This window comes from Panthera uncia, unplaced genomic scaffold (assembly GCF_023721935.1).
Source record: "Panthera uncia isolate 11264 unplaced genomic scaffold, Puncia_PCG_1.0 HiC_scaffold_1458, whole genome shotgun sequence".
Lineage (NCBI taxonomy): Eukaryota > Metazoa > Chordata > Mammalia > Carnivora > Felidae > Panthera > Panthera uncia.
The window spans coordinates 18,323-43,393 of NW_026058094.1; the positions used below are offsets into that span (position 1 = coordinate 18,323).

Sequence of the window (25,071 nt, forward strand, 5' to 3'; positions counted from 1 at the left end):
CGTGTTGGGTTGTATAAGTTCTTTATATATTTTGGATACTGACCTTTTCTTGGATATGTTGTATACAAATATCTTTTCTCATTCAACAGGTTGTCTTTTGTTGATTATTTTCTTCATTGTGCTTTTTATTTTGATGTAATTCCCATAGTTTATTTTCGCTTTTATTTCCCTTGCCTCTGGAGACGTATCTAGAAAAATGTTGCTACAGCTGGTGTCAGGGACATTCCTGCCTATGCTCTCTTCTAGGATTTTTATTAGAATTCCAAATTAAACAAGAAAAGAATGATTATCTGATGGATGGAGCCACATAAACTTGGAGAATGCTCTAGTAGCTGTTGGCAGTTCTTAGTTTGTATTGTAATGAGAGAATGAATAGACTGATTTCTGTTGCCTTTTATTACCTTTCTACAAACTTACACAGACTTCGACAGCTTTAACTCTTGAACATACATGTTCTTATACATGTTTTCAACTTTATTGAAATGTGGCAAATACCATATAGCTGTAATAATGGATATAAAAATAATTTTTTTAGGCTATACGAGAGGCAGAGCGTGTAAAGGAAATGAAGCGAATGCACAAAGCTGTCCAGAAAGATCTGCCAAGACCATCAGAAGTAAGTATTAGAGTTTCTGGCTTAGGAAGTTTTGAGTTTCTTCTTATGTGATTGATGCTTTTATATCATTCATAAAGTTTGTGAAACAAAATATTATATTCTTTCTGGAATATAGTAAAGCACTTCCCAGATATAATGTAAAATGTTTTGCTGGTACAAATAAGACCTTAGAAGGAAAGCAAAATTCTTTTGAAAATGTAAAACTACTATTTAATTCATGCTAGAACAAGTAATAACATCAGCATTGGAGTGATAATGTTTGGTAATTGTACTTGTCTTAAAATTTTAGGTAAATGAAACTATTCTAAGACCCTTAAATGTAGAACCACCTCTAACAGATTTACAAAAAAGTGAAGAACTAATCAAAAAAGAAATGATCACAATGCTTCATTATGACCTTCTGCATCACCCTTATGAACCATCTGGAAATAAAAAAGGAAAAACTGTAGGATTTGGTACTAATAATTCAGAGCACATTGCCTATCTGGAACATAACCCTTATGAAAAGTTCTCCAAAGAAGAGCTGAAAAAGGTATCGTTGATTATAAAGTATTCATTAAATACTGTGTATCATGGACAAACACTGTCTTTTCTCATGCTGATATTTATAAACAAGTGAATTTCATGATTAGGAGATAAACGTTCATAGTAAGTGTTATGAAGAAGACATACTTAATCACCCCCCCCCCCCCCCCGCCCCTTTTCATTCAGTGACAGACCTTTTCCAGGTAAACACTGGCTTAGGTGGCAAGGTGTTTTGTTTCATGGGTGTATGCCTCATGGACAGTTGCTGCAAATTGCCATTTTCTGTGTTTAACTCTGCTACTTCTGAGTTGAATTGAATACCTTTAATACCTAAACCTCATTTATTTAGATTAATATGAAAAAGCAGGCATGCGTAAAAAACGTTTTTTTCACCTATTCAAAGAAAAGAAATACAGTGTACTGAATCTTTTTCCCTTAAATCATTTCCCACTATCCTTTTAGATAAGGAAATGCAGGAACATTTTCTTGTATAAAGTCTGTCCTGCCTCTTCCTCCGTATGCATTTGATTTTTCTGTTCTGACAGAGCAAACAGCTGTGATTGTAAATAGAAATCTGTTCCATGGTATGAGAAAATACAGTTGGTGTCATGGTTGGAAGCAGAGTGGTCATTAGCTTTAGTCTTATTTCTTTAGTCCTTAGCCCTGAAGGGCAGTTATAGACTTGTTGATTGGAATGGGTTATTGAATACTTGGGGAGAGAATCCCTACAATATATATATATTTTTTTCTGTCTTCTCTCCTGCTCTTTACCTGTATTTTTTTCTTGCTTTCTATTTTCCTTTTTGCAAAAGTAATACGTGTTTATTGAAGGATTTTTAGAAATTAGAGAAAGGAAGGACAGTTGGCCCCGATTTCTGAGTAACCTTGAATTACTCTTAGTAAGTATGATAGGAAACTGACATCTGTTGAATGCTTACGCTTGTGGCAGGCACATTTTACCATTGGACTGGGGTTGAGAATTACACTGTGAACTCCATACTTGAACAGTCTCCTCTTTTTGAAGTGAAAATAGGGGAAGATGGGATTTGAGAAATTTACTGTGTGTATGGAAACCTGAAATAAGGATCACATTGTTATGTAACAGAAGGTTCTGTGGGGAATCGATTCTAATAAAACTTTTAAAAATAATAGTTGTAGGTAGTGCTTTAGAATTATTGGAAACCATTACAAAGTAGTTTGAATTTTTTTTTTTTTTTTAAGTTTATTTTGAGAGAGAGGGTGAGTAGGGGAGGGGCAGAGAGGAGAGAAAGAGAGAGAGAATACCAAGCAGCCTCTGCTGTCAGTGTGCAGCCCTATGCAGGGCTCAAACCCATGAACCATGAGTGAGATCGTGACCTGAGCTGAAATCAAGAGTTGGGTGCTTACCTGACTGAGCCACCCATGCAGCCCTGGTTTTTTTTTTTTTAGTTTAAATATTCTTTCATATTTTATTGTATGTATTTATATTCTTCTCTGTTCCAAAATGAATTTGAAACAGCATTTACTTAGCGAGCAGATTCTTTATGGGCAGTTTAAAGATAAATTAGTAGGGTGCCTGGGTGGCTCAGTCGGTTGAGCGTCCGACTTCGGCTCAGGTCATGATTTTGCGTCTGTGAGTTCAAGCCCCGCGTCGGGCTCTGTGCTGACGGCTCAGAGCCTGGAGCCTGTTTCAGATTCTGTGTCTCCCTCTCTCTCTGCCCCTCTCTCCGCTCATGTTCTGTCTCTCTATCAAAAATAAGTATACATAAAAAAATTTAAAGATAGTACTACTGTCTTCTAATAATCATAAGAGCTGAATTTGTAAATTTTTACTGTGTACAGTTTTGGAGTGAAATACCATTTCTGTTACTATGAAATGTTGGGTTTTCATTAAGTGTGTTAAAATTGGTTTGTTTTTGTTATTTTCTCAGAGATCTTGTTTAAAAGTATCCGTTCTTTATCTTCTATAGACATGATTTTCCGTTGTTTTACGTTTTTGTATTTGATTTTATTATATATTTTGGTCTGTGATGTACTGGAACGATTGAAAGCTTTCTTTAAGGCACAAAATGATAGTTGTCAGTTTTGAGCCAGGAAGCAAAGGGCTGGAAAAAGTTGATGTGGTATGCTTGTGGAGTCCTTGGGTCTCGAGTTGGGCCACACTCTGTGTGTATGTTTTATCATTTAATCCTGATAACAAACATGTCAGGTGGGTATTATCCTCACTTTACAGATGAGAAACGGGCTCAGAGATGTTAAGCAAGTTCAGACAGCTACTTAAATGGTAAAGGTATGATATGTACCCAGGCCTGTCCAACTTTATCTCTCCTCATTCTGTCATCTTAAACTCTCTTTAGTAAAGTAAAAGCTGGTGTGTGAGCCATTATTATTTGATCTGTGCCCCCATCTCATTCTTTGGCAATGTCAGGGGCATCTCTTCAGATGAGAAAAAAGGCATGTATCAGAAGCAATAAATGCCTGGTTCCCCTTCATAATCCTGTGAAGTCTGAAGTGTATGGAGGAATTGGTAGAGTGGAAGGAGCACACCCAAGCGAAGGTACCATTCGGCTTTGGGGCATGATCCTGTCTTGCCTTTACTAGTGTGATGTGTTTTTCAAAAATTGCTTAATCTTTCTGAGCCTTAGTTTCATCATCTTTAATAAGAGAGTAATACCAGCTACTTTGTAACGTGTTAATGGTGTTTGGAGATAATGTAGGTAAAATTTTTAAATTGAGTTCTTGGCATAGAGTAGATGTCCAAGAAATGGTAGCTACTGTTAATAATAGAGTGAAGGCAAAGATGTTTATTGGTGATATACGGAAGCTTGACTTTCAAATCAGTCTGTGTCAACTTACTGGCTTCTTAATTCATTTTGTTTAGATATTGTTCCCCCCTTCCAAAACGAAAAACAAAAAAACAAGTCAACCACAACTCCTTGCCTTTACCCAAAGAAAGAGGAAAATTAGTGTTTTAAAGTTCTCTCTTGATAGCAAGTAATTCTGGTACCCAAGCTTACTGAAATTATTACTGTACACAGGCCCAGGATGTTTTGGTACAGGAGATGGAAGTGGTAAAACAAGGTATGAGCCACGGAGAACTCTCAAGTGAAGCTTATAACCAGGTGTGGGAAGAATGCTACAGTCAAGTTTTGTATCTTCCTGGGCAGAGCCGCTACACACGGGCCAACTTAGCTAGCAAAAAGGACAGAATCGAGTCACTTGAAAAGAGGCTTGAGGTTGGTATCCTTTTAAAATTCTAATTTAAATGTACCTTGATTGAGACAATGGACCAAGTAATAACCACTGGAGACAATTACAGAAAAACAGACCTGAGGCACTTACTGGTTTTGCAATTCTTGCCTTTTTTTTTTTTTTTTTAAAGTCTATTTCTTTTGTTTAGTGATGTCTACACTCAGTATGGGGCTCAAACTCACGACCCCATGATCAACAGTTGTATTATGCTCTTCTGACTGAGCCAGCCGAGTGCCCCTTGCTTTTGCAGCTCTGGAGGGAAAACTGTACTAAAGTGTTTGGTCTTGTTTGGCTTTCATTGATTTTTCAGAATTGCTGGCCTTTATGATAAAGAATGGTGCCCTCCAGGTTGATCACAGGTCAAACAGGACCTTTTAAATGTGGGAGCAAGGAAGACAAGAAGTTAACACTGGTCACCCAGAACAATGTCCATCAATGCTAGAATAGCTTGTTTTCTGTAAAGAAGGATCTCAGTGGTGCCGAGGAGCTTTTTTTTCTGGAGCCAAAAGAGCACATTCATGTAACTTTGGTTCCTTTCTGTTCATTCTCTGATTCCTTTGGGTTTGTTAGAGAGCACCGAGCTGGATTATCTTAGATAATGGCTTCTGTGATTTTTTTCACATCTGAGGAAATGTTGAAATGTACTAGATGGGAGTTTCATGGCACATGGTTTCTTAATATAGTCTGCAGGTTTTGAATTCCAGAATCTGTGTAGGCATTTTGCCAATGGCATGTAAATTGTGGTTCATGGACCACTGGGCTGTCTTGTGGATTTTTCAAGGTGGTCTTCAGGGATGTTTCTGAGGCTAGGGTAGGGTGGGGAGAAAAGGGTGCTTCAGGCAGTCACATGCAGAAATGGCCTCAATTTCCTCCTTTGTGACTACTAATTTCTCTTTACAGAAAGCAGATTGGAAAATATTTTTATTTAGAGTTAAAATAAAAATAGCAGTACCACTGGGAGTGGTTGGTATCATGTGGGGCTAGGGAAATGAACAGGAAAAAGAGTTCTAGTAATATGAAATTATTCTAAGTCTTAATTTTACCTTTAAGACTACACGTATAGGCATCTGGTGGTTAATGTCTTTGAGCCTCTTTTATCACTTAGTGGGAAATTAGTTTCTCTTTGAAGTAATTCTCATCGTGGGTGAAATCTTTGCAGTCCAGTTGCTGCTTGTTACTCCGTTGTACTGCTAACTTCCAGCAGGGTGTGCTGTTGTTCTGTGTTTTAATTTGGGATTTAAAGTCAGGGAAAGTAGAACATCAGTGGGCACATTTTGAGTTACATTTTCTGTTGTGTTGGCTTCGTTTATTTATAAGTGGTAGTTAGCAGTGTAATCCTGATCTAAGGTCAGCATTGTAATTGATTAGAAAGCTATTTGGAAAGCTTTCTTGTAACCTTTATATATAAATACTTTGGTCTCTCACTTAGTTTGAAAATCTTCTCATTTGAGGTGGGTAAACGTTTTCTGCCCCACGTGGTAAGGACATTTTGTGCTCTTTAAAATATAAAAAAAGTTTTTCCCTAAATCTCATTTACTTTGCTGAGGCACTAACTTTCGTGACAGCAAATAAATGTGTCACGAAGTGAGTGGTGCCATAAAGTACAGTAATTTTTATTTTTATGTTGAATTGGTCTTGTGAGTTTTGAAGGGAAAAATACAGAAAGAACCACTGCCGTTCTTTTGGAGATTTATTTGGGTCGTTTATGAGCAACCATTAAAAACATGTGGCTCTCTTTGTTCAGTTCAGTACCAGGAACTGAAATCTTCCGTTGAACTATTTTTGTTGAAGGATTGGTGATTTTGGAAGAATATTCATAAAACAGTCTGAAGTAATTTTTCTTTTCTTGACTTCTGGATAACTTACTTTATTGTTTACTCAGCTAGTTACTTTTAAAGAATATGTAATCAAATCCTTTAATTTAGTAAACTACACTTATTTCAAATGAAAGTTCATTAAATCTTTAAAAAGAAGAAAAGAGACTCAAAAACCCAAATAAACAACTCCCCCATTTTATTTGTATCCATCCCTAATTCAGAACTAGGCTTGTGTTAGCTTATTTTAGTTTTTGAAGACACAATTCTACTGGTTTGAAATACATAAATATTTTATTTCAATTGTGGTAATTCTTTCATCATTTCAGTTGATTGCTAAATTATAAACACTATTCAAAGTTTGTTGTGGGGAAGGAACTCCAGTTGTATTATATAAACTAAATGCTATACTTAAATTATTCTTTCCACTCTTAGGTTCAGGGAGATATGCCTTTCTGTGCAAGCACAATACACCATGGCTGCCAGTGTGTTTGATTTTTGCTGTCATGAACTTTGGAACAGTGAATCTAAATTATGGCCCTATCACAGTGTATCAAGCAAGATGAGATCCAGCTTTGTCGTGGTTGGTGTCTCCTAAATGGATTAAAAAATATGCCCTGAGGTTTATATTGGAGCTGGGTCTTTGAGCCATTACTCATGATTAGTATTTGAAATGCAGAATTTAAATGAAAATCCTTAGGATACTCACTTAAAACTAATGGAACCATCTCAGATTTTATGTAGAATGTGGTGGGTGGTATAAGGAGTCTGTTAAATAAATGGAATTGGAAAGTAGTCACAGGTCAGAAGTAAGTGGGAAAGACTTCTGAGTTGTAACCAAGTTCACGTGTTTTATTCTGCTTTGGAGGCAGAATTAATTTTAGAATTGTGCCATACATTTGTGTGTCAAACAAGGCAGCAGCAGCAGCAAACAGAAATGATAACTAATATCTGAAAAGGAAAAGTTAGAAAGCATAGCATGTCGAGGCCATTTAGATACACTATTTTATTAGCCTCTGAGGGCATTATGGGTGTGTGGTGGGAGAGCAGAGTGATTGCTATCTGTAGTGATGCCCCAGATATTTAAAAAAATGGTTAATTTCTGCTCACTGTTATATATATATTTTTAAAGAAGGATGCCTAAAATGGTAGGAAAATTTTGTATCAAATGGTAAAAAATAAAAGGACTTTATAGTCCTTGATGTGATCGTATGTTCAGTGACTATTACTGAGCATCTAATATGTGCCAGCCGTTGTTCTAGCACCTGGGAGTGTAGCAGGAACAAAGCGGACAAGCTCTGTGCTCTTGTGGACATCAGTTATCTGGAAAATGCTTCATGTGGAGGAGAACCTCATTTTCTGATGATGCCAGATAAATGAGTCATTACTGTATTTGGGAAGTGCAAATAGAATTTGAAGTGTTCTAATTTGTTTCCACTTTAAGTGGAAATAGGAAATCGTCTGAAGACATAATTATTTTGAGTGAAATAATTTCCAGGAGGTGCAAAAGTGAAAAGAGAAGTCTGAATTTAGGCCTGCTATTAAATTTAATAGTATTTGAAATACTATCTAAACTGCTGCGTTGAGGAAGTTTGGCTGAAAAGTAGATTTTGTCATGTTAGCTATAAAAATGGAAAGGCTTTCCTTAGAGGTGGAAACTAGGTCCAGAAGTAATACTTCTCTCTGTATTTTACTGGCACAGTCAACTTAGTCAAGAAATATTATGTAACATCGACTTCTTGGAAATAAAGTAACTTGAAAAACACAGATAACACATCTTTCTCAGTGTACTTGAAGAACTCTTAGGAGCACCCCTGACTTTACTGAATGGTTATATTTCAGCAAAATTGACTGTACAATGGATCATATTTTCTCAGTGATTTTATTTATAAAGTCAGATATTTTTACATAGGAAAAAATTCCCTTAATACTTTAAGGAGTGAAAATTTAGGGTAAGGATCAAGTTGTTGGGCAAATCTGGATGGAGGACTGTATGTTGAAGTAACTCGGCAGGTTTATGTTCTCTTGTGCGTGTGGGGGAGGGGTGACATGGGGCACAGGAGAGAAGTTTCTGGTACTCTGGAATGCTCCCTTTCTCAAATTCTGCTCTGTGCTTTGACCCTTAAGGGCACTGGCAGAGTTCTTGCTTGTTCTATCAAGAAGAGCTGGACCAGAGATCTCCTTGGTACAGTCGTGTTGCTTCTGGTATGCCTCAACGTTGAGTTGAATTTCTTTCATGCAGTTTATGTGTTTCATTTCCTAGCTCGTGCAGACGTCAGGTGCTCTTGGTATTGCTTTGTTGGTACATTACTGTTCCTGGAAAGGTTTTTGGTAAGGTTTTTTGCCTTCCTGTTTAGCTTGCTTTGCCGGGATGCAGTCTGGTGGATGCTAACTCTGGTAGATGCAAGCAATAATCACATGCTTGGACCTGCATCTCGTCAGTGTGGAGAAGGTTCACTGATACGATTTAATGCTAGTGAGTAGTATAGAGATGAAAGGAAAGGCACTGATGGGCTCTTGTTGTTTGCAAACATTTCGGTGGTCGAACCACATCGTTACTACCATAGGATCATATTGCTAAACGATGGACTAGGAAGTGGAGCTGCCATCAACTATGTATTTATTTCGGGTATCCTTAAACCTGTTTTTCCAGTGGTGTAAAGTTATATTCTGGGCCTCCAAGCAACAGTTTCACGGAGGGATGCTCTTAATGTTTCTGAACCTCACTGTAACAGACTTTAACTGAAGACAGTATTGGAGACCCAAGGATAATGTGTTTATTTTGGAATTACTTAAGCTTAGTAACCTTAACAAACTTAGTGAGTTTGAAAGTAACAATTACACTTTTATAAGTCCCATACAGCCCCCTTTTGTAATGACCCGAGGAAACACTTATGGTTCCACTGATTCATCTCCTGGGGACCATCAGTTTTCCATTGGTCTCTGGCCAGCCTTTTTTAGACAGTTTCTCTTCTATGCATTTAAAAAATAACATTTGTGGGCGTTTTTCTAAAAATAATACCTGTACTTTGTAGAAAATTTAAAAAGAAATTAAAAAACAATTTGAAAAGAAGCCTACCATCCAAACATAATCGCCTTATACATTTTGAGGGATATGTATGTGTGTGTATATCTATTAATATATGTGTGTGTGTGTGTGTGTGTGTAATTAAATATAGAAAAAAATTACTGTATGCATCTGTGTGTGGATGAAAGGAGGAAGATGTTTAAAACTGAATTGGAATCATCATATACTACTTTGTAGATTTAATAACATATTACAAATACCATTTTAAAAAGACCTGATCACTTGCTCTCATTTATAGAGTTGTGGCAAAGATCTGGTTTGGCGAAATCCCCAATTATGCTGGTTATATTCTGCCCAACTTCTTGAGAAGTTGTTAAATAACATTTTTTTTCCCTGTAAATTTGTTCTGAGAAATGTTTGTGTTCTTCTAATTTTATAGCTTGTTAAGAATAGAAGAGTTAGGAATTTAAAAGGATAAGCTGAGGAAAGTCAAAGCTTTTCTCAAGTGTCAAATAAAACTCTTGTAGGTTAATGTCTCAATCAGGGAAAGAGTGATGGGCAGATCCATTAATTAAGATCTTGTTTACACGTGTCTAGAATAACTTGTTTTTCAGGGAACTGTCTGATGGCATTAAGCCATTCAGTCCCACAGCTTGAATTTCTTCAGGCATGTTTGCATTTCACAGGCTGAGGCAGAGGGGACATTCGGTTTATTAGTAGTGGTGTGTTGAACTTTCAAGTAGGACGTACTTCATAGCTTCATCACTTAGTGGCCGTGTGGCCTCGTGCAAGTTACTTACCTGTCTCTGAGCCTCGTATTTCCTCATACTTACCTGTAAAATTAGGGTGGGTAATAGTTCTTATCTCACGGAAGTGAGAGTTTGAGATAATGTAAGATTAAGTGAGATACTGTGTGCCTAGCAAATAGCAAGTTTTAGCAAATGGGAATTCCGTCCCATGTCTCTTCAGGTCTGTTAACCACCGTTAGTGTTGTCTAAATTGGATTAAACTTGGTTTGATACTTTTAGGTGTCATGAAGTAACTTTGTTACCTTGAACAGCAGGGTGGCTGAGTTTTTATTCTAGAAGTTTTGATGACTGTCCGAAATTGGAGATATGGGTTGATTTTCGCAGAGATTGAGTAAGACTGAAGGCTCAGATTTTGGTTAGTATAAATGGATCTTAACGTAATTGTGGATTTTAATTTAACATTTCATATATACATCTGGTGTGCTAAAATCGTTGACATGGAGATTTTGATGTCTCTTATATTTCATTGTATTGGTGTTTCATGGTTTGTGGTGTACAGTCTTAAATAGCCTCTGCAGTAGATCTTGAATTTGAATTTTATAAAACCTTTTATTATGGGAGTTTTCAAATACATCCTGAAGTGGATTAGTTTAATGAGTCCTCCAGTGTTATCATCCAGCTGTATCAACTCACCGCCACTTTTGTTTTCATATGGCATTTTCCCTTCCCCACTATTTTGAACCAAATTCCAGACATTGTATTGTAAAACAGTTATGGTACATGAAATTTGTTGTCTTGGTGTCCCTACACACTTATATGTAGATATATTCTCATTCATCTCTTGGATTGAATTTTACTCTTTCATTTTGGGCGTAGTCAGCTTCAATTATATCAAGTGTAGCCTACTTTAATTTCCTCATAGATATTAGAAATTTTGTGCTGATATGTATTTAAAGCATAAACTTCCATTATAACCATATTTGGTAGGTTTGTCTAGTGACAAGTTAACAAAGTATTTAATCCTGTCTCCACTGCCATCTCTGTTAGTATTTGTGAGAGAGAAAGAGAGCTTGCGCACGAGTGGGAGAGGGGCAGATGGCAGGGGGGACAGAGGATCTGGAGTGGGCTCCGTGCTGACAGGAGCGAGCCCCATGTGGGGCACAAATTCACCAACCGTGAGATCAGGACCTGCGCCAGCTGGATGCTCAAGTGACTGAGCCACCCAGCTACCCCTCTGTACCCCTCTGTTAGATGTTTGAAGAGGAATTTGAAGTGCATATCTATAGTGCAGATAAGGATTTGAAAAAAATTTTTGAGAACTTTTTGTAAGTCAGCTCTAATGTACCATCCAAGCTCCTTAAGCCAATATCGTTTTGTTTAAAATAAGTTGTCCTTCAGGAAGGGCAGTTGCTAATAATACTTAATATATATTTCTTTTATTAAAAAATTTTTTTTTACATTTATTTATTTTTGAGAGGGAGACACAGCGAGTGGGGGAAGAGTCGAGAGAGAGGGAGACATAGAATCCAAAGCAGGCTCCAGGCTCTGAGCTGTCAGCACAGAGCCCGATGCAGGGCTTGAATCCACAAACTGTGAGATCATGGTCTGAGCTACAGTCAGATGCTCAACCAACTGAGCCCTCCAGGCGCCCCGCAAATACTTAATTTTTAAAAAAAGGTTTAGAAACACGAATATGATTAAATCAGAGTCTTTTTTTCCCGTTTGTTTGTTTGTTTGTTTTTGTATTATAAAATCTTTAAAAATTTTCTTTATTTTAGAAAGAGTGAGCAAGTGTGGGAGAGGGGCAGAGGGGGAGAGAGAATATTAAGCAGTGGAGCCAGATGCAGGGCTTGATCCCACAACTTTTGGATCATGACCTGAGCCTAAATCAAAAGTCGGGTGGTCAACTGACTGAGCCAAGAAGGCATCCCTGATTTTTTGTATTTTAAACAATAAGGTCTTATATCCTGTTGGACTTTAATGTTTCTGTAGTGTATGGGGGGGGGGGGGTTTGGACTAATTTGCATATGCATTTATTTCATGCTTGTGATTTCTTGCTGCTAGAAAAACGCCAGCCTTATAGGTTAGTTTTTTCCCTCCTAAAGCACATTGAGCAGTCATAGAAAATTTTACAAAGTGTACAGATCTCTTCCTTCACATTTTAATGATCAGATGATAAGATGATAGGTGTTAAGATAACTGAGCTTAAATTGAATATTAAAAGCTGCATTTAATTTCTTCTTTATACTTTTAGTGATTAAATTTATATAGTTACTCGACTAAATTTTTTCCTGTACTAAATTTTTTGGGGTATCATTTATTTCCATATTTGCTTGAAATCTTAGCACAGTGTTTGAGTCAGAAGATTTTATATAAAGCTTGAGCTAAATTAAATTGTTGGCGTGAAATGGAACCTAGCAGCTTAGTAGTTTTAAAATCCTTGATAGTTTGGGAAGCATAAATGACTCAATTGTACGAGGCAAGGTATTCCCCGGATGCAAGGTACCAGTCATAGTAAATGTGCCTTGATGACTAATTAAACACTTTTGGAACATAAGTATTAAGCTATTGCACCAAATTGGAAATTGAATATCCATGGAGTGCAGCATATAGTTAAGTGGATTATCTTGACCAATGAAAATGAAAATTTGTATGTCTATTTTTTTAAAAATGTGCTATGTGTATTTGAAATTCTGTACTGGTAAGGTTTTTGGAATGTTTATTTGAATCCATGTGTGATTAGAGTATCTTAGAACGTGCTGAATTATATTTAAGGAACTGCATGCAACTCATTGATTTAGTTCACTTATTATTGGGAGTGAGGGCTTTTTGGTGGGTCTAGTTCAGAGAAAACAGCTGATTGATGTCCAGCTTCTGTAATGACAGTGGTTGAAACAGATTCTCTATCCTGATTGTCCAGGAGAATCATTTGGGGGCTTTAAAAATACCAAAGTCTGAAACCATTTAAATAAGCGTCTCTGGGTTTAGGGCACTGACACTGGTACATTGTAAAAGCTCTACAGGTAATTCTAAAGTTTAGCTGGGATTGAAAACCACTGGCTTGAGAAGATGTGTTTGAGTACGTGTTACTTGGTATGGTTGTCCTCATGAGGCAAACTGCTCTCTTAAAGAAGGAACAGCTATTTTTCCTTGTTTTATTTCCAGCAAGGATTCCAGGTCATTTTTTAATTAAGGTTGGAATTTTAAAGAAGATTTGAAAGCCTCATCATTAGTCCCTTGGTCCATTAGAGAGGAGATCAAAATGGTTAAACTCTTAGTATATATGAAATAATTGTAATCAGAGCTGACATTTGTTAACTGCTTACTCTGTGCCAGTCACTGGGTGGCTAAGGGCTTTTACGTACATTATCTTATTTAAGCTTCATAATAACTTAGCAGTGACTGCCATTTTACTGATGGAGAAATGGAGACAGGTTAAATAACTTGCATCGATTCACAACAGTTGGGTGGCTGTGCTGCGAGGAAAGAACGACTCACTCCCCCAGTATACTGTGCTGCCTTGACTTCACACAGTATTTCCTTAGAAGACATACAACTGCCATGGAACTTACTTTGATTTGCTATTAGAGGAAAGTGGCCCCTTTATAAAGGACATTGTTTATTCTTGGATTTATTCTTCAAATGAATTGCAGAGGAATAAAAGCTTATTAACTTGTATAAAATGCCGAAGATATAAATGGTTGTTAAAAAGCTGTATTTTAATTTTAGATCCATCTCACATTTTTAAGGCAAGGCGTGGACATGCGACATGTTCGTTCTTTCCACCCCACAGGCTTATTTGACTTTGACTTTTAATAAACTAAGCTGGAGGTGGATAGGTATGAAGTGTTACTTTTCCGGTAAAAGTATACACTTGACCCTTGAACAACACAGGGTTTATGGCCGCTGACCGCCCCCCTCCCCCCAGTTCAAAATTCATGCATGGCTTGGCTCCCCCAAAACTTATAGCCTGCTGTTGACTGGGGCACCTTACTGATAACATAAAGTCAATTTACGCGTATTTTCTATTGTGTATGTATTATGTCCTGTGTTCCTGTAGTAAAGTAAGCTAGAGAAAAGAATGTTATTAAAATTATAAGAGAAAATACATTTACAGTACTATAAAAAATCCATGTGAGAGGACCCGTGCAGTTCAAACCTATGTTGTTCAAGGCTCAACTATACTTTGTATTTTGAGGAATATTTTATTATGTTTTATTTTACTTTATTTATTATCTATTTATTTATTTTGAGAGCGAGAGAGAGAGGGGGAGGGAGCGAGCGGCAGAGAGAGAGGGAGAGCGAGAGAGTCCCAAGCAGGCTTTGCACTGTCAGTGAGGAGATCAGTGAGGGGGCTTGAACTCATGGAACCATGAGATCATGACCTGAGCCGAAACCAAGAGTTGGACGCTTACCTGACTGAGCCACCCAGGTGCCCTTGAGGAACATTTTAATTTTTTGGTGTTCTTATATATTCTAACCATAAAGCATTGTAATTGATGTGTTTATTTTTAAATCGGATATTAGGCATTGAAGTGGATGTTTCAAAGTTGTTATTTTGGAAAGCTATATATTTGTTTTGGTGATTATATGGTTTCTAAATATTTTAATAAAACATCCTATGTATAGTTTTTCCTATCAGTTATTTTGCATTTGACATTTATCCGTGGTACCATTTCTGTTTACTTATCCCTATCCTATTTATTCCACATTTGGTATCTTAGAAAAAAAAGGGTATTTACATTGTCATATGGTCTTCCTTGTTTATAGTTACATTGTTATGAATTATGGATTATCATTTGGGTGTATGTTATCTTGAAACTACTTAGTTTTGGAGTCACTTGATGAAATCAGTTTGAGGGGGAGTGGAAGAGAGTGGAGAGAGGTGAAGTAAGGGGAGGGAGGGAGAGAGGAAAGGAACGGACAGACATATATAGATAATAAATTAACACAGATTGAATATAAGAAGCTAACAGATTTAATAATTACTCTTAAGGCTTTGACCTCACAGTTGTAAGTGTCGTATGTGCATTTGCAGATCACTTTAAAATATGAAGTGGTTATATACTGTGGGACGTAGACTAGATACCTGGCGTAGGTGCCATGTGGATGGGATTCTGCATTACATACCTTTACCCCTTCTCATCCATCTCTCCTTGGACTCTCTCGTTCTCTCTCAACTGGGGCCTTCTCTGTCCTGCTTCAGCTCTAGAATTTTGTTGATAACTTGCTCCTGTTCATTGTCCTTCTCCTGTTCTTTTGTGAGTTTATATATTTTGAACTCTTTTCCCCTAATTTTAGAGTGAGCTGAGGAGGCAGCCCATCTGTGCCCAGGATACATATTTAATAGGAAAACTGCCATCTCTCAATTTTATGGTGTCTTTTCACTGTACAAAAACTAAATATTTTTTCCTTTGCCAAACGTGGCATTGTTTTTCCTTTATGGGTTTTATGCCAAATTTAGAATTATAACGTTATAAAAATAACCAGTAGTTTTATAGTTTGAGGGGGGTTACATTTTGATTACAACTGTGGTGCACTAATTGGTTGTTATTCAGTTATTAAAAATGTACTGGATGTATAATATAGAAGTGCATTTTCTCCACTTTTACTGAGAAATAATTGACATCCATCCTTGTATAAACTTAGGACATTCAGCAGGATGGTTTGACTTACATGTATTGTGAAATGATGATCACAGTCTCATCTCAGTTAAAAATCTGTCATCTCACATAGATAAAATGTAAAGAAAAGAAGAAAACAGAGAAAGAAAAACATTTTCTCTTGTGATCTTCAGATCTACTCTTGTAACAACTTCCCGGTACGTCATACAGGAGTCTTAGCTGTAGTCGTCATATTGTATAGCAATGCGTTTTGGGGATGAAGCTGGTGAAGACAGGTCTCTGCCAGTCCCCACATCCATGCAGATTAATGATAGCAGAAGTTATTTTCAGAAGTGCAGGTTACTTTTTCTTACACTGTGAAATTCAAGCCTGCTTTGAAATTGAATTATGGGTGAGATTATTACAAATCGATTATTTGGGACTAAACTGTACAACCCTTCCAGTGCAAGACAAATCCTTCTTAGGCCACATTTTGTGTTATGGTAGCTCAAGTATGAGGAATTCTAATGCGCCTTGGCTTTGAGGAGGTAGATGAACCAACAGGACCTTTTCTGTTATTTAGCCTGCTTTTCTCATGTCTGCTGATGTGATCTTCCCCTGCTCCCCCAGATAAACAGGGGTCACATGACAACGGAAGCCAAGAGAGCTGCAAAGATGGAAAAGAAGATGAAAATTTTGCTTGGGGGTTACCAGTCTCGTGCTATGGGGCTTATGAAACAGTTGAATGACTTATGGGACCAAATCGAGCAGGCTTACTTGGAGTTACGCACTTTTGAAGAACTCAAGAAACACGAAGATTCTGCTATTCCCCGGAGGCTAGAGGTAACATCATTGCCTTGCAGCATTGCTTAAAAAGAGAACTGCAAAAAATTACCAGGGCTTTCCTGTTTTTTCTTTCTCCTGTGCAGATTTATCTCTTAAGTTGATACTGTCTGGCTTTTTTCAGTGAGAGCCTGACGTTTTTGATTTTCTTATCTAGAATTGTCTGTGTATAGGTGGATAGACCAGGCTAGTGGTGGATACAATGGCTTTTCCTTTACTGATTTTCTGGTTTGCATATAGATACACGGTGAAATAGAATAAGTAACCCTTGTGATTTGTCCCCCTGAAACTTAATTGCATCCCATTCTTACAGCTCTCTGAGGTACATTAAACCGTTGCCTGTTTTGTAATTTAGAATGCTGGGAATATAGCTGGTCATTGTACAGCATGAAATTCCTCTGGCCAGATTTGGTTTAACTTTTATTTCCGAAGTGTGCATGATAGTCCCTACCGAGATAAAGGGCCGTGAGGGCTTATCGAGGTGCATTTGTGGGTACTGATAGGGCAGCAGTGGCTTGTGTATTTGAGCTAGCAGAGATTCTCGCAACAAGATGGTAGTCGTATGACCAAAGAACCGTTGCAGTACTGGCTTTAGAGCATAAGTAGTTGTTCTTCCTTGTTTCTCTGGGGAATACTTCTCTCTTAAGAGTCATGACTTAACCCTTCTGTTCGTAAGATGATAAAGTGCCATAAGATATTTTTAATTTTCATTGCGTGCTTACATACGAAATAATGATTTAATATTTTTGTCTCTTCAAGTGTCTAAAAGAAGATGTTCAGCGACAACAGGAAAGAGAAAAAGAACTTCAGCATAGATATGCTGATCTGCTGCTGGAGAAAGAGACTTTAAAGTCCAAATTCTGAAGCATAGTTTATACTCTGTCACAGGATGAATTAATTGCTGGTTTTCATACTTTGGAAGGCTGAAACTGATGATTATCTTCATTGACAAATTTGCCCACGATCTGTGGTTTTTCAGTTGTTTACTTTAAATGATATCGATCTTACACAGTCTATGTATAAAGACTTTAACTCCACAAAATGTTTTAGGGTTTAAATTATTAAGATGATCATTCTTTTAGCAGTGTCATATTTGCAAAAATTTTTTTAGTTTTGGCCTTTAATTTTAAAAGCCTGGTTTTAAAGTGCTGCCTGTGAGTAAACTCTTGAATAAAAAGAAAATATAAAAAATTGTGAGTGTAGCCTTTTGTTTGAAGTAATTAGATAGTTAGAGTGCCCACAAACCAGCAAGTATGTACTCTGTGTCATATTTAATGAGTAACTCTTGGGTAATCAGAATGGTGATCCCGTATCTTAATTCCTTCAGAGGCAGTCCTTTTGTGGCCTCGTTAGTTTTAGCACAGGGCACTCATTTCTCTATACACTGACAAGATGGATTAACATTTTAATACCTCAGGGTTTGTTTTTTTGTTTTTTGGTTTTTTTTCAAGTATAATTTTAAGAAGTTCTCTTCTTTGCCCAGCTACTCACACAGTTTATGGATTAGGACTCAAAAGATTTCATTTTTATTGACCTGTTAGGTTCTTTTAAATGTCTTTTCTATGAAGGTGTGTTGAAGATTAATTTCAGTAAGGCTATCACACTTTATTAAAGCTTTGTGTTTATCCTAAGTTAATTACACAAGTGTAGAATTTTGGGAATTGGTAGAAGTGGGAAGACCAGACTTTATAATTCACATGAAATCGTTTGGGATAGTTACTAGTTGGCTACAAGTTCAGTATGGACCAACAGTATGTTGGACCTACCAGGAATATTTCCCCATCTTAATCCTAGGGATTAAAAGGAGGGAAGGAGGGATTTATTCAGTTATCAGGTAATTTATTAACTGCTCGGTGTCAGAGTCATGGAGATAGAACAATGAGTAAAGTAGGTATGACTCCTAGTTTGTGGAACTTACAGTCCATTGGGAATGATGATAGGCGACTCAAATTCAGATGTTTTTTGAGTGACTCTTCTTAAGTGCCGGACACTTATTTAAGTGCTGGAGATAAAGAGTTAAGACAAACTTCTTGCTCTCATGGAGGTGACGTTAGTGGGAGGAGATACTCAACATACAGGGAAAAGTATCAGATCATGAACTTTGATTCTCTGGAGGGAATTAAAATCGGGTGATGGGAGACAGTGACTGGATGGCGACTTTAGTTTGGATGATCAGAAGAGCTCTTTGAAGGGCTAACATTTAAGATAGGATGTGGGGAAGAGCAATGCCGGCAAAGCGCCTTTGGGGTATTTGAGGAAGAGGAAGGAAGACAAGGTGGCTAGGGTGTCAAGAATGGCTTTTGAGTAAGGCCTGGGCGTATAGGGGCATATGTAGAAGGCCTTGGTAAGAAATTTGGTTTTTATTCTATTATGGGAAGCTGTGAGAAGATTCTGAGCAAAGGAATGGCATCAGATTTGGTTTAGAAACATCCTGTGGTCATAGTGCATAACGTCTCACCAGGCTGACGGGGGGTGGGGAAGCCACTTAGTTGAGCATGAAGGTGATGGCAGACGAACAATAATACTGACTCCAACCAGGATAGAGACAGTCCTGGTGGGGCAGGTGCAGCGACTTGAGCAGGAATCAGTATGCGGTCTCCTCAGACTATATTTTTCTAGTTACCTAGTCACTTTAATTCTAGAACTTTTTTCAATAATTTCACATGGATTTTCTAGGAAACACTTTATCATCTGTGAATAGCAGTAATGTTTCTTCTAGTAGTTTCGTTTTTGTTGCATATTTTGTTGGCACAAATGTTTAGAACAGTTTTAAATGACGATGATGGCAGACCTTGTTTTTGATTTTCATGGGAATGTCCGTAATATTTTCTTTCGAGGTTGGCTGTTTTGAGTTCTTCTTTATCTAGAAAGGAAATACCCGTCTATTTTTAGTTTTTAAAGAATCTGAATTAGGATTGGCTCTGGAATTTTGTCACATACACTTTTTGGGTATCTTGTAAGATAGTCATATGGGTTTTTTTCCATTTAATTTGTTGATGAGATCATCAGTCGATTTTTCCAACATTAAACCAATCTTTGAACTCCTGGAATCAGGTAGATAATTTAAAAAAAATTTTTTTTTTAAGATTTACATTTTGCTTGCATCTTGTGTAGACTTGAATTATATGGATTTAAAATAGTTGCTCTCGTATTAAAGACTCCCTTTGTTTTCAAAATCTGAAGTAGTACACACATACTTTCAGCCTAAAGAATGACCACGGTTTGTGTAATTTCATAACTGGCAGTCTGCATCGTGCATGGCTCATGCTTTTGCTTTGTAGCAGTGAAGCTTTAACTGGTAAAGAGTTCTGCCATCCTCCTTTGTGAGCATCCTGTAAAGCCCAGGGTTCTTCACCAGTACCACTCTGAGAGTGATTTTGGTGACTGTTTTCACATTCACATTTATCGTATTCTCTTACAGGCATTCATTGAATGGTCGTGGTAACATTAGTGTTGAAAATCATGTTCAAGTGTCAGTAACTTTGGGACAGACATTAAATGTGATAAAGAGCCCTCAAACCCGCCAGCATGAGTGGGATCTCCTCTCTGAAATATTAGAAATGATGCCGCCTCTCTGCTACCAGCAATTGTAGACTTCTGCTGTCCAACCGTTTTATTCTCCTGATTTTTACGTTTATTTTTCTGGGAAAATCCGTTGTGAAATTTGTGATTGTCATGCAGTGCATTTCTCCTCAAATGTGGCCGCCTTATTGGTCCTATAAAATTTGATATGCTAATATGTTATTTAGGAAAATGGCATTTTTACGTGAGTGAATTTAATCTTTTGGGCTCATGTCCAATTTTTGACGTAGAGATTTTGCTAGCTGTATGAGGCGAATAGGATAAATATGTGTATTTGCATCAAGCACGTATATCGTTGGGGTTACTTGTTCCACTAAACATGGAAGGATTGCGCTTATAAAACTTTTGAATTGAGAGCCCTGTTTGGAAGTCATTTCTTGATAACTGTCAAGTTTCTTCTGTGACTGTTACCTATTTTTAAACTTAGGTATTTTCATATCTGATTTTAAGATTTTGTTTCAAATGTATTTCTCCTTCTGTTTGTTACTTGTTAAATTTAAGTGATTTATGTTTTTCCAGAAAACCGAATTTTGTTGAAATTTAACACATTTATTAGCAGAGAATTTGAATAGGGTAAGAAATTTTCTATATTAAGTTTGTTACTTTTAAGTTATAAGAAATGACCTTTTCTTAGTTTGACCATTCCTTTTTCTCCTTGATTTGACTTGCTAAAGGTAATCTTTTTTCCCTTAAAAAAAAAACCCCTGCTGTTTGGATTTATCACGTGAGATTTGTTTTAAAATATTTTAATTTCTCATCTTATGTGTATTTCTTTTGTTTTCTGTAGAATTTTTCCCTGTAACTTTTTGAGTCTGATGTTTATTTTTTGTTTTTATATGTATACAAATGAAGGGTTTTAGTTATCTTTAATTTCAAATATGTTCCTATCCCAGCTACATTGATGTGTCTTTTTTTTCTAAGTAGTTTATCATTGTGTTTAAACTTTTGGTTAAATAATTAAGAATATTTAAAATTTTCTGTGTGGTTGGCTTTTTTTTGTTTGTTTGTTTTAAATAATTGTTACTTGTAGCAAGGAAAAATGGCTTATGTAGTTTCTGTTTTTTGGAATTGATTGAGGTTTTGGGGCCCAGCATTTTAAAAAAGCATGCTATGGATGTTTTAAATGAAGGTTTATTCAGTGTATGTGGGACAGCTGAACACGTACTCAACCACTTTAATTATATGATTGAAATTTTATTTTCTTATTTTTGGGTGTAAACTACCATAGACTAGTAGTGTTGTCTTAAAGGCTTCTAGATCGTTCTTTCTCTCAGTTTTATTTTGTTTGGAGCTTTTTCTTTATATATTTTGATACGGTTGTTTAGTATGTAAATACTTGTGTCTGTTGGGGATCATTCATAAGAAGACAATCTATAAAGTTATTCTTTTTGTCCTTTATGTGTTATCTCTTTGAGATTGGAATATTCTTTTTTTTTGTTTATACTTGCTTGATAAGTTGTCTATTTTTTTTTTAACTTTTATATAATTTTTTGTTTTCTCTAAAGAGCATGTCTTGTTGGATTTTATACTTCAACCCATTTGGAGAGGTTTTGCAATTTAATAGGGGAGACTAATCCATTTGCTTTTATGTTAATTACTGACTTTGGTCTTTGTGATCATGTTTTATGCTTTCTCACTGATTCCTCTCATTTCCTAAATGGGCTATAATGCCCTGGGCTTTAATTTTCTTAGTGATTTAGGAAATATGCATTCTCTTTTAAGTTTTACAGATGATGATGGTATCATTTAGGGTTCAGGATCCATTCAGGACAAAGAAACCATACCAGTAATTTGAACAGGGAAATTTAATACGAAGAATTATTTGCTAGTAACAGGAGATCAATCACTAAGAGGGACAAAGGCAACCTTAAAGAATGTAGGACTAGCAGATGTAGAGAGGAACTACTACTTGTAGACAGAGATAGAGAGTACCTAAGTAGGGAACATTCTTTTTTATGGCTGAATAATATTCTGTGTGTGTGTGTGTGTGTGTGTGTGTGTGTGTGTGTGTGTGTGTGAGATGTTTTGTTACCTGTTCACCCACTGATGGATACCTGTGTTGTTTCCACATCTCGGCTATTGTAAATGGTTCAATGGACACGGGGGTGCAGATATCTTTTGGAGTTAGTGTTTTCATTTTCTTTGGATAAATACCCAGAAGTGGAACAGCCGAATCACAGGGTAGTTCTGTTTTTAATTTTTTTGAGGAAGCTCCATACTGTTTAGTTGCTGCACCAGTTTGCATTCCTGAGTACAGTACATGAGGGTTCCCTTTTCTCTACATCCTTGCCAACTCTTATTATTTCTTGTCATTTTGATACTAGTAATTCTGACACTAGTCATTCTGACAGGTGTGAGGTAATGTCTCATTGTAGTTTTGACTTGCATTTCTCTGATGGTTAATGATGATGAGCATCTTTTCATGTACTCATCGGCCATCTGTATGTCTTTGGAAAAATGTCTGCCCATGTTTTAATCGATTGTTTTTTTGGCTATTGAGTTGTATGAGTTCCTTATATATTTTGGATATTAGTCCCTCACCAGATACATGATTTGCAAATATTTTCTCCCACCCAATAGCTTGCCTTTTAATTTTGTTGATGGTTTCCTTTGCTGTGCAGAAGGCTTTAAGTCTGATGTAGCCCCACTTGTTTATTTTTCCTTTTGTTGCTTTTGGTGTCAGGTTCAAAAAATCATTGCCAAGGCAGGGAGTTTACTGCCTATGTTTCTTGTAGAGGGTGTATGGTTTCAGGGCTTACATTTAAGTCTTTAATCCATTTTGAGTTAATTTTTGTGTGTGGTATAAGACGGGTCCACTTTCCTTCTTTTGCATGTGGCTGTCCCATTGTCCCAGCACCATTTATTGAAGAGACTGTTCTTTCCCCAGTGTATATTTTTGGCTCCTTTGTTGTAAATTAATTTTCCATATATGCATGGGTTTATTTCTGGGCTCTATAATCTGTTCCATTGATCTGTGTGTCTGTTTTTATGCCAACACCATACTGTGTTACTTACTGTAGCTTTGTAATATAGTTAGAAATCAGGGAGTGTGACGTTTTCAGTAAATATCAACAGATGTGACTCACAAAAAAGATGTTTGGGGTCCTCAATTTTTTTAAAAGTATAAAGGGATCCTGAGGCCCCCCCCTCCCCCCCCAGTTGAGAACTGCTAATTTAGATTAAGCTGGCTGGAAAAAAGGAACATCTACTCAGAGAAACCACAGCTTTCTCTGCTCTTTGATCAGAAGTGCAGATGGGGCGGGGCACCTGGGTGGCTTAGTCGGTTTAGTGTCTGACTTCGACTCATGTCATGATCTTATGGTCCCTGAGTTCGAGCCCTGCATCGGGCTCTGTGCTGACAGTTCAGAGCCTGGAGCCTGCTTTAGATTCTGTGTCTCTGCCTCTCTCTGCCCCTCCCCCACTCATGCTCTATCTTGCTCTGTCTCTCAAAAATAAATAAATGTCAAAAAAAATTACACAAAAAAAATGCAGATGGGGCGCCTGGGTGCCTCAGTCCATTAAGCATCCGACTTCAACTTAGGTCATGATCTCATGGTCCATGGTTCGATCCCCGGGTCGGGCTCTGTGCTAATAGCTCAGAGCCTGGAGTCTGCTTCAGATTGTATCTCCCTCTTCCTCTGTTCCTCACCTGCTCACGCTCTGTCTCTCTCTCCTTCAAAAATAAAAAAATTAAGAAACAAAACAAAACAAGTGTGGTGTGCCCTGCACTCCTGGGCCTCTCACCCCACATATATGTGCCTGAGAGAGGCTGGTGGTGGCTGTGTCCTGTGTGTGCACTGTGTCACTGTCCTGTCCTTACACTCATTCTTGGATTCTGGGGCTTTTCAACTTAAATAGCAGAAGTGACTAGTTAGATTTTGTTGTTTTTATTGTTATTTTTTCTTTCTTGATATTAGGTGTGCAAAATATAGTCATGAGGAAACCTGAAGCGGTTAGTGCTGTATAATTTCCTTTGCAGATGGGGTGACTGAAATCTCATGAGGGGAAGGGATTTGCCTAAATAGTGAAATTGATGTTCAAGCCACATCCAGAGTGTAGGCCTGGTTTTTCTACTGTAGGCAGGCACCATGGGATCTGAAATCTCAAGATGAATCCAAGGACACTTGTTTTTAAATGAAATAACACTGTACGCTCCTATAATCTAATAAACTTGGGACTGACTCATCACCCTTCAGTTTATTTTTAAAATTCTTTTTTAATGTTTTATTTGTTTTTGAGACAGAGACAGAGCATGAGCAGGGTAGGGGCAGAGAAAGAGGGAGACACAGAATCCAAAGCAGGCTCCAGGCACTTAGCTGTCAGCACAGAGCCCGACACAGGGCTTGAACCCACGACTGTGAGATCATGACCTGAGTCAAAGTTGGACGCTTAACCGACTGAGCCACCCAGGCGCCCCACCTTTCAGTTTAAAGAAATCCACCTTTTTGAATAATCCCTCTTTAATGAATAATGAATAATTACGGACTTTCCTTCTATATCTTAGGAGTATTATCTTGTACTGATTACCCTTGAAACTGATTCAGGGAAGAGCAATTGTCACCCTTTCCCACTGAGCATCACTTGATGTTCTGTCCCTGTGCCCCTTCTTGCCAAGAGTTTCTTACAGAATGTACTTGAAGATTGTCCTGGTATAGTGAAGTGGCCAAAAGACAGAAGCTGGACCAGATTTTAGAAGTGATGCATATGGCTTGCCTCGAGGAGGTATATTTTGGATTAATTGGAAGATCAAATGTGTAATTTACTCTCTGCTTCCAGAAGAGCCCTTGCAGGGAAATTTAGTATCTGACGGAGAAGAGAACTGTTCAAAATATGTAGGTGATGGTTACTTGATTTCTCCCAAGGAGAACTCCCTACTCCCCAACAAAAAGCATCAGGTCTGCCAGCTATTAGTTTTGTGTTTAAAATTCTTTACTGGAGGAAGGAGATGTCTGGAAACCCTGCCCAGATTCAGGATTTGCTTGCCTGAGAAATGTAGAAGTTTTTAACAACTGTGGAAGTGTCCAGTGTCTGGACTCAAAGTTCAGAATGGGTTCATAAAATCTAGTAAAGGAAGAAGAAA

At 37.3% G+C, this 25,071-nt stretch overlaps 1 protein-coding gene across 2 annotated transcripts in view; it reads left to right on the top strand.

Moving 5' to 3' along the window:
- Positions 1-18,215, top strand: part of LOC125917078 (cell division cycle 5-like protein) — a 33,799-nt gene extending 15,584 nt beyond the window's left edge. The window contains exons 7-11 of one of the 2 annotated variants that reach the window (XM_049623332.1): positions 536-616; positions 906-1,148; positions 4,159-4,356; positions 16,197-16,409; positions 17,169-18,211. In XM_049623332.1, the coding sequence (XP_049479289.1) occupies positions 536-616; positions 906-1,148; positions 4,159-4,356; positions 16,197-16,409; positions 17,169-17,273 (840 nt within the window). In that variant the 3' untranslated portion in view covers positions 17,274-18,211. Of the gene's footprint in view, positions 1-535; positions 617-905; positions 1,149-4,158; positions 4,357-16,196; positions 16,410-17,168 lie in introns of both variants that reach the window. The other variant, XM_049623333.1, reaches the window with a different exon arrangement.
- Positions 18,216-25,071: the final 6,856 nt, after the last annotated feature.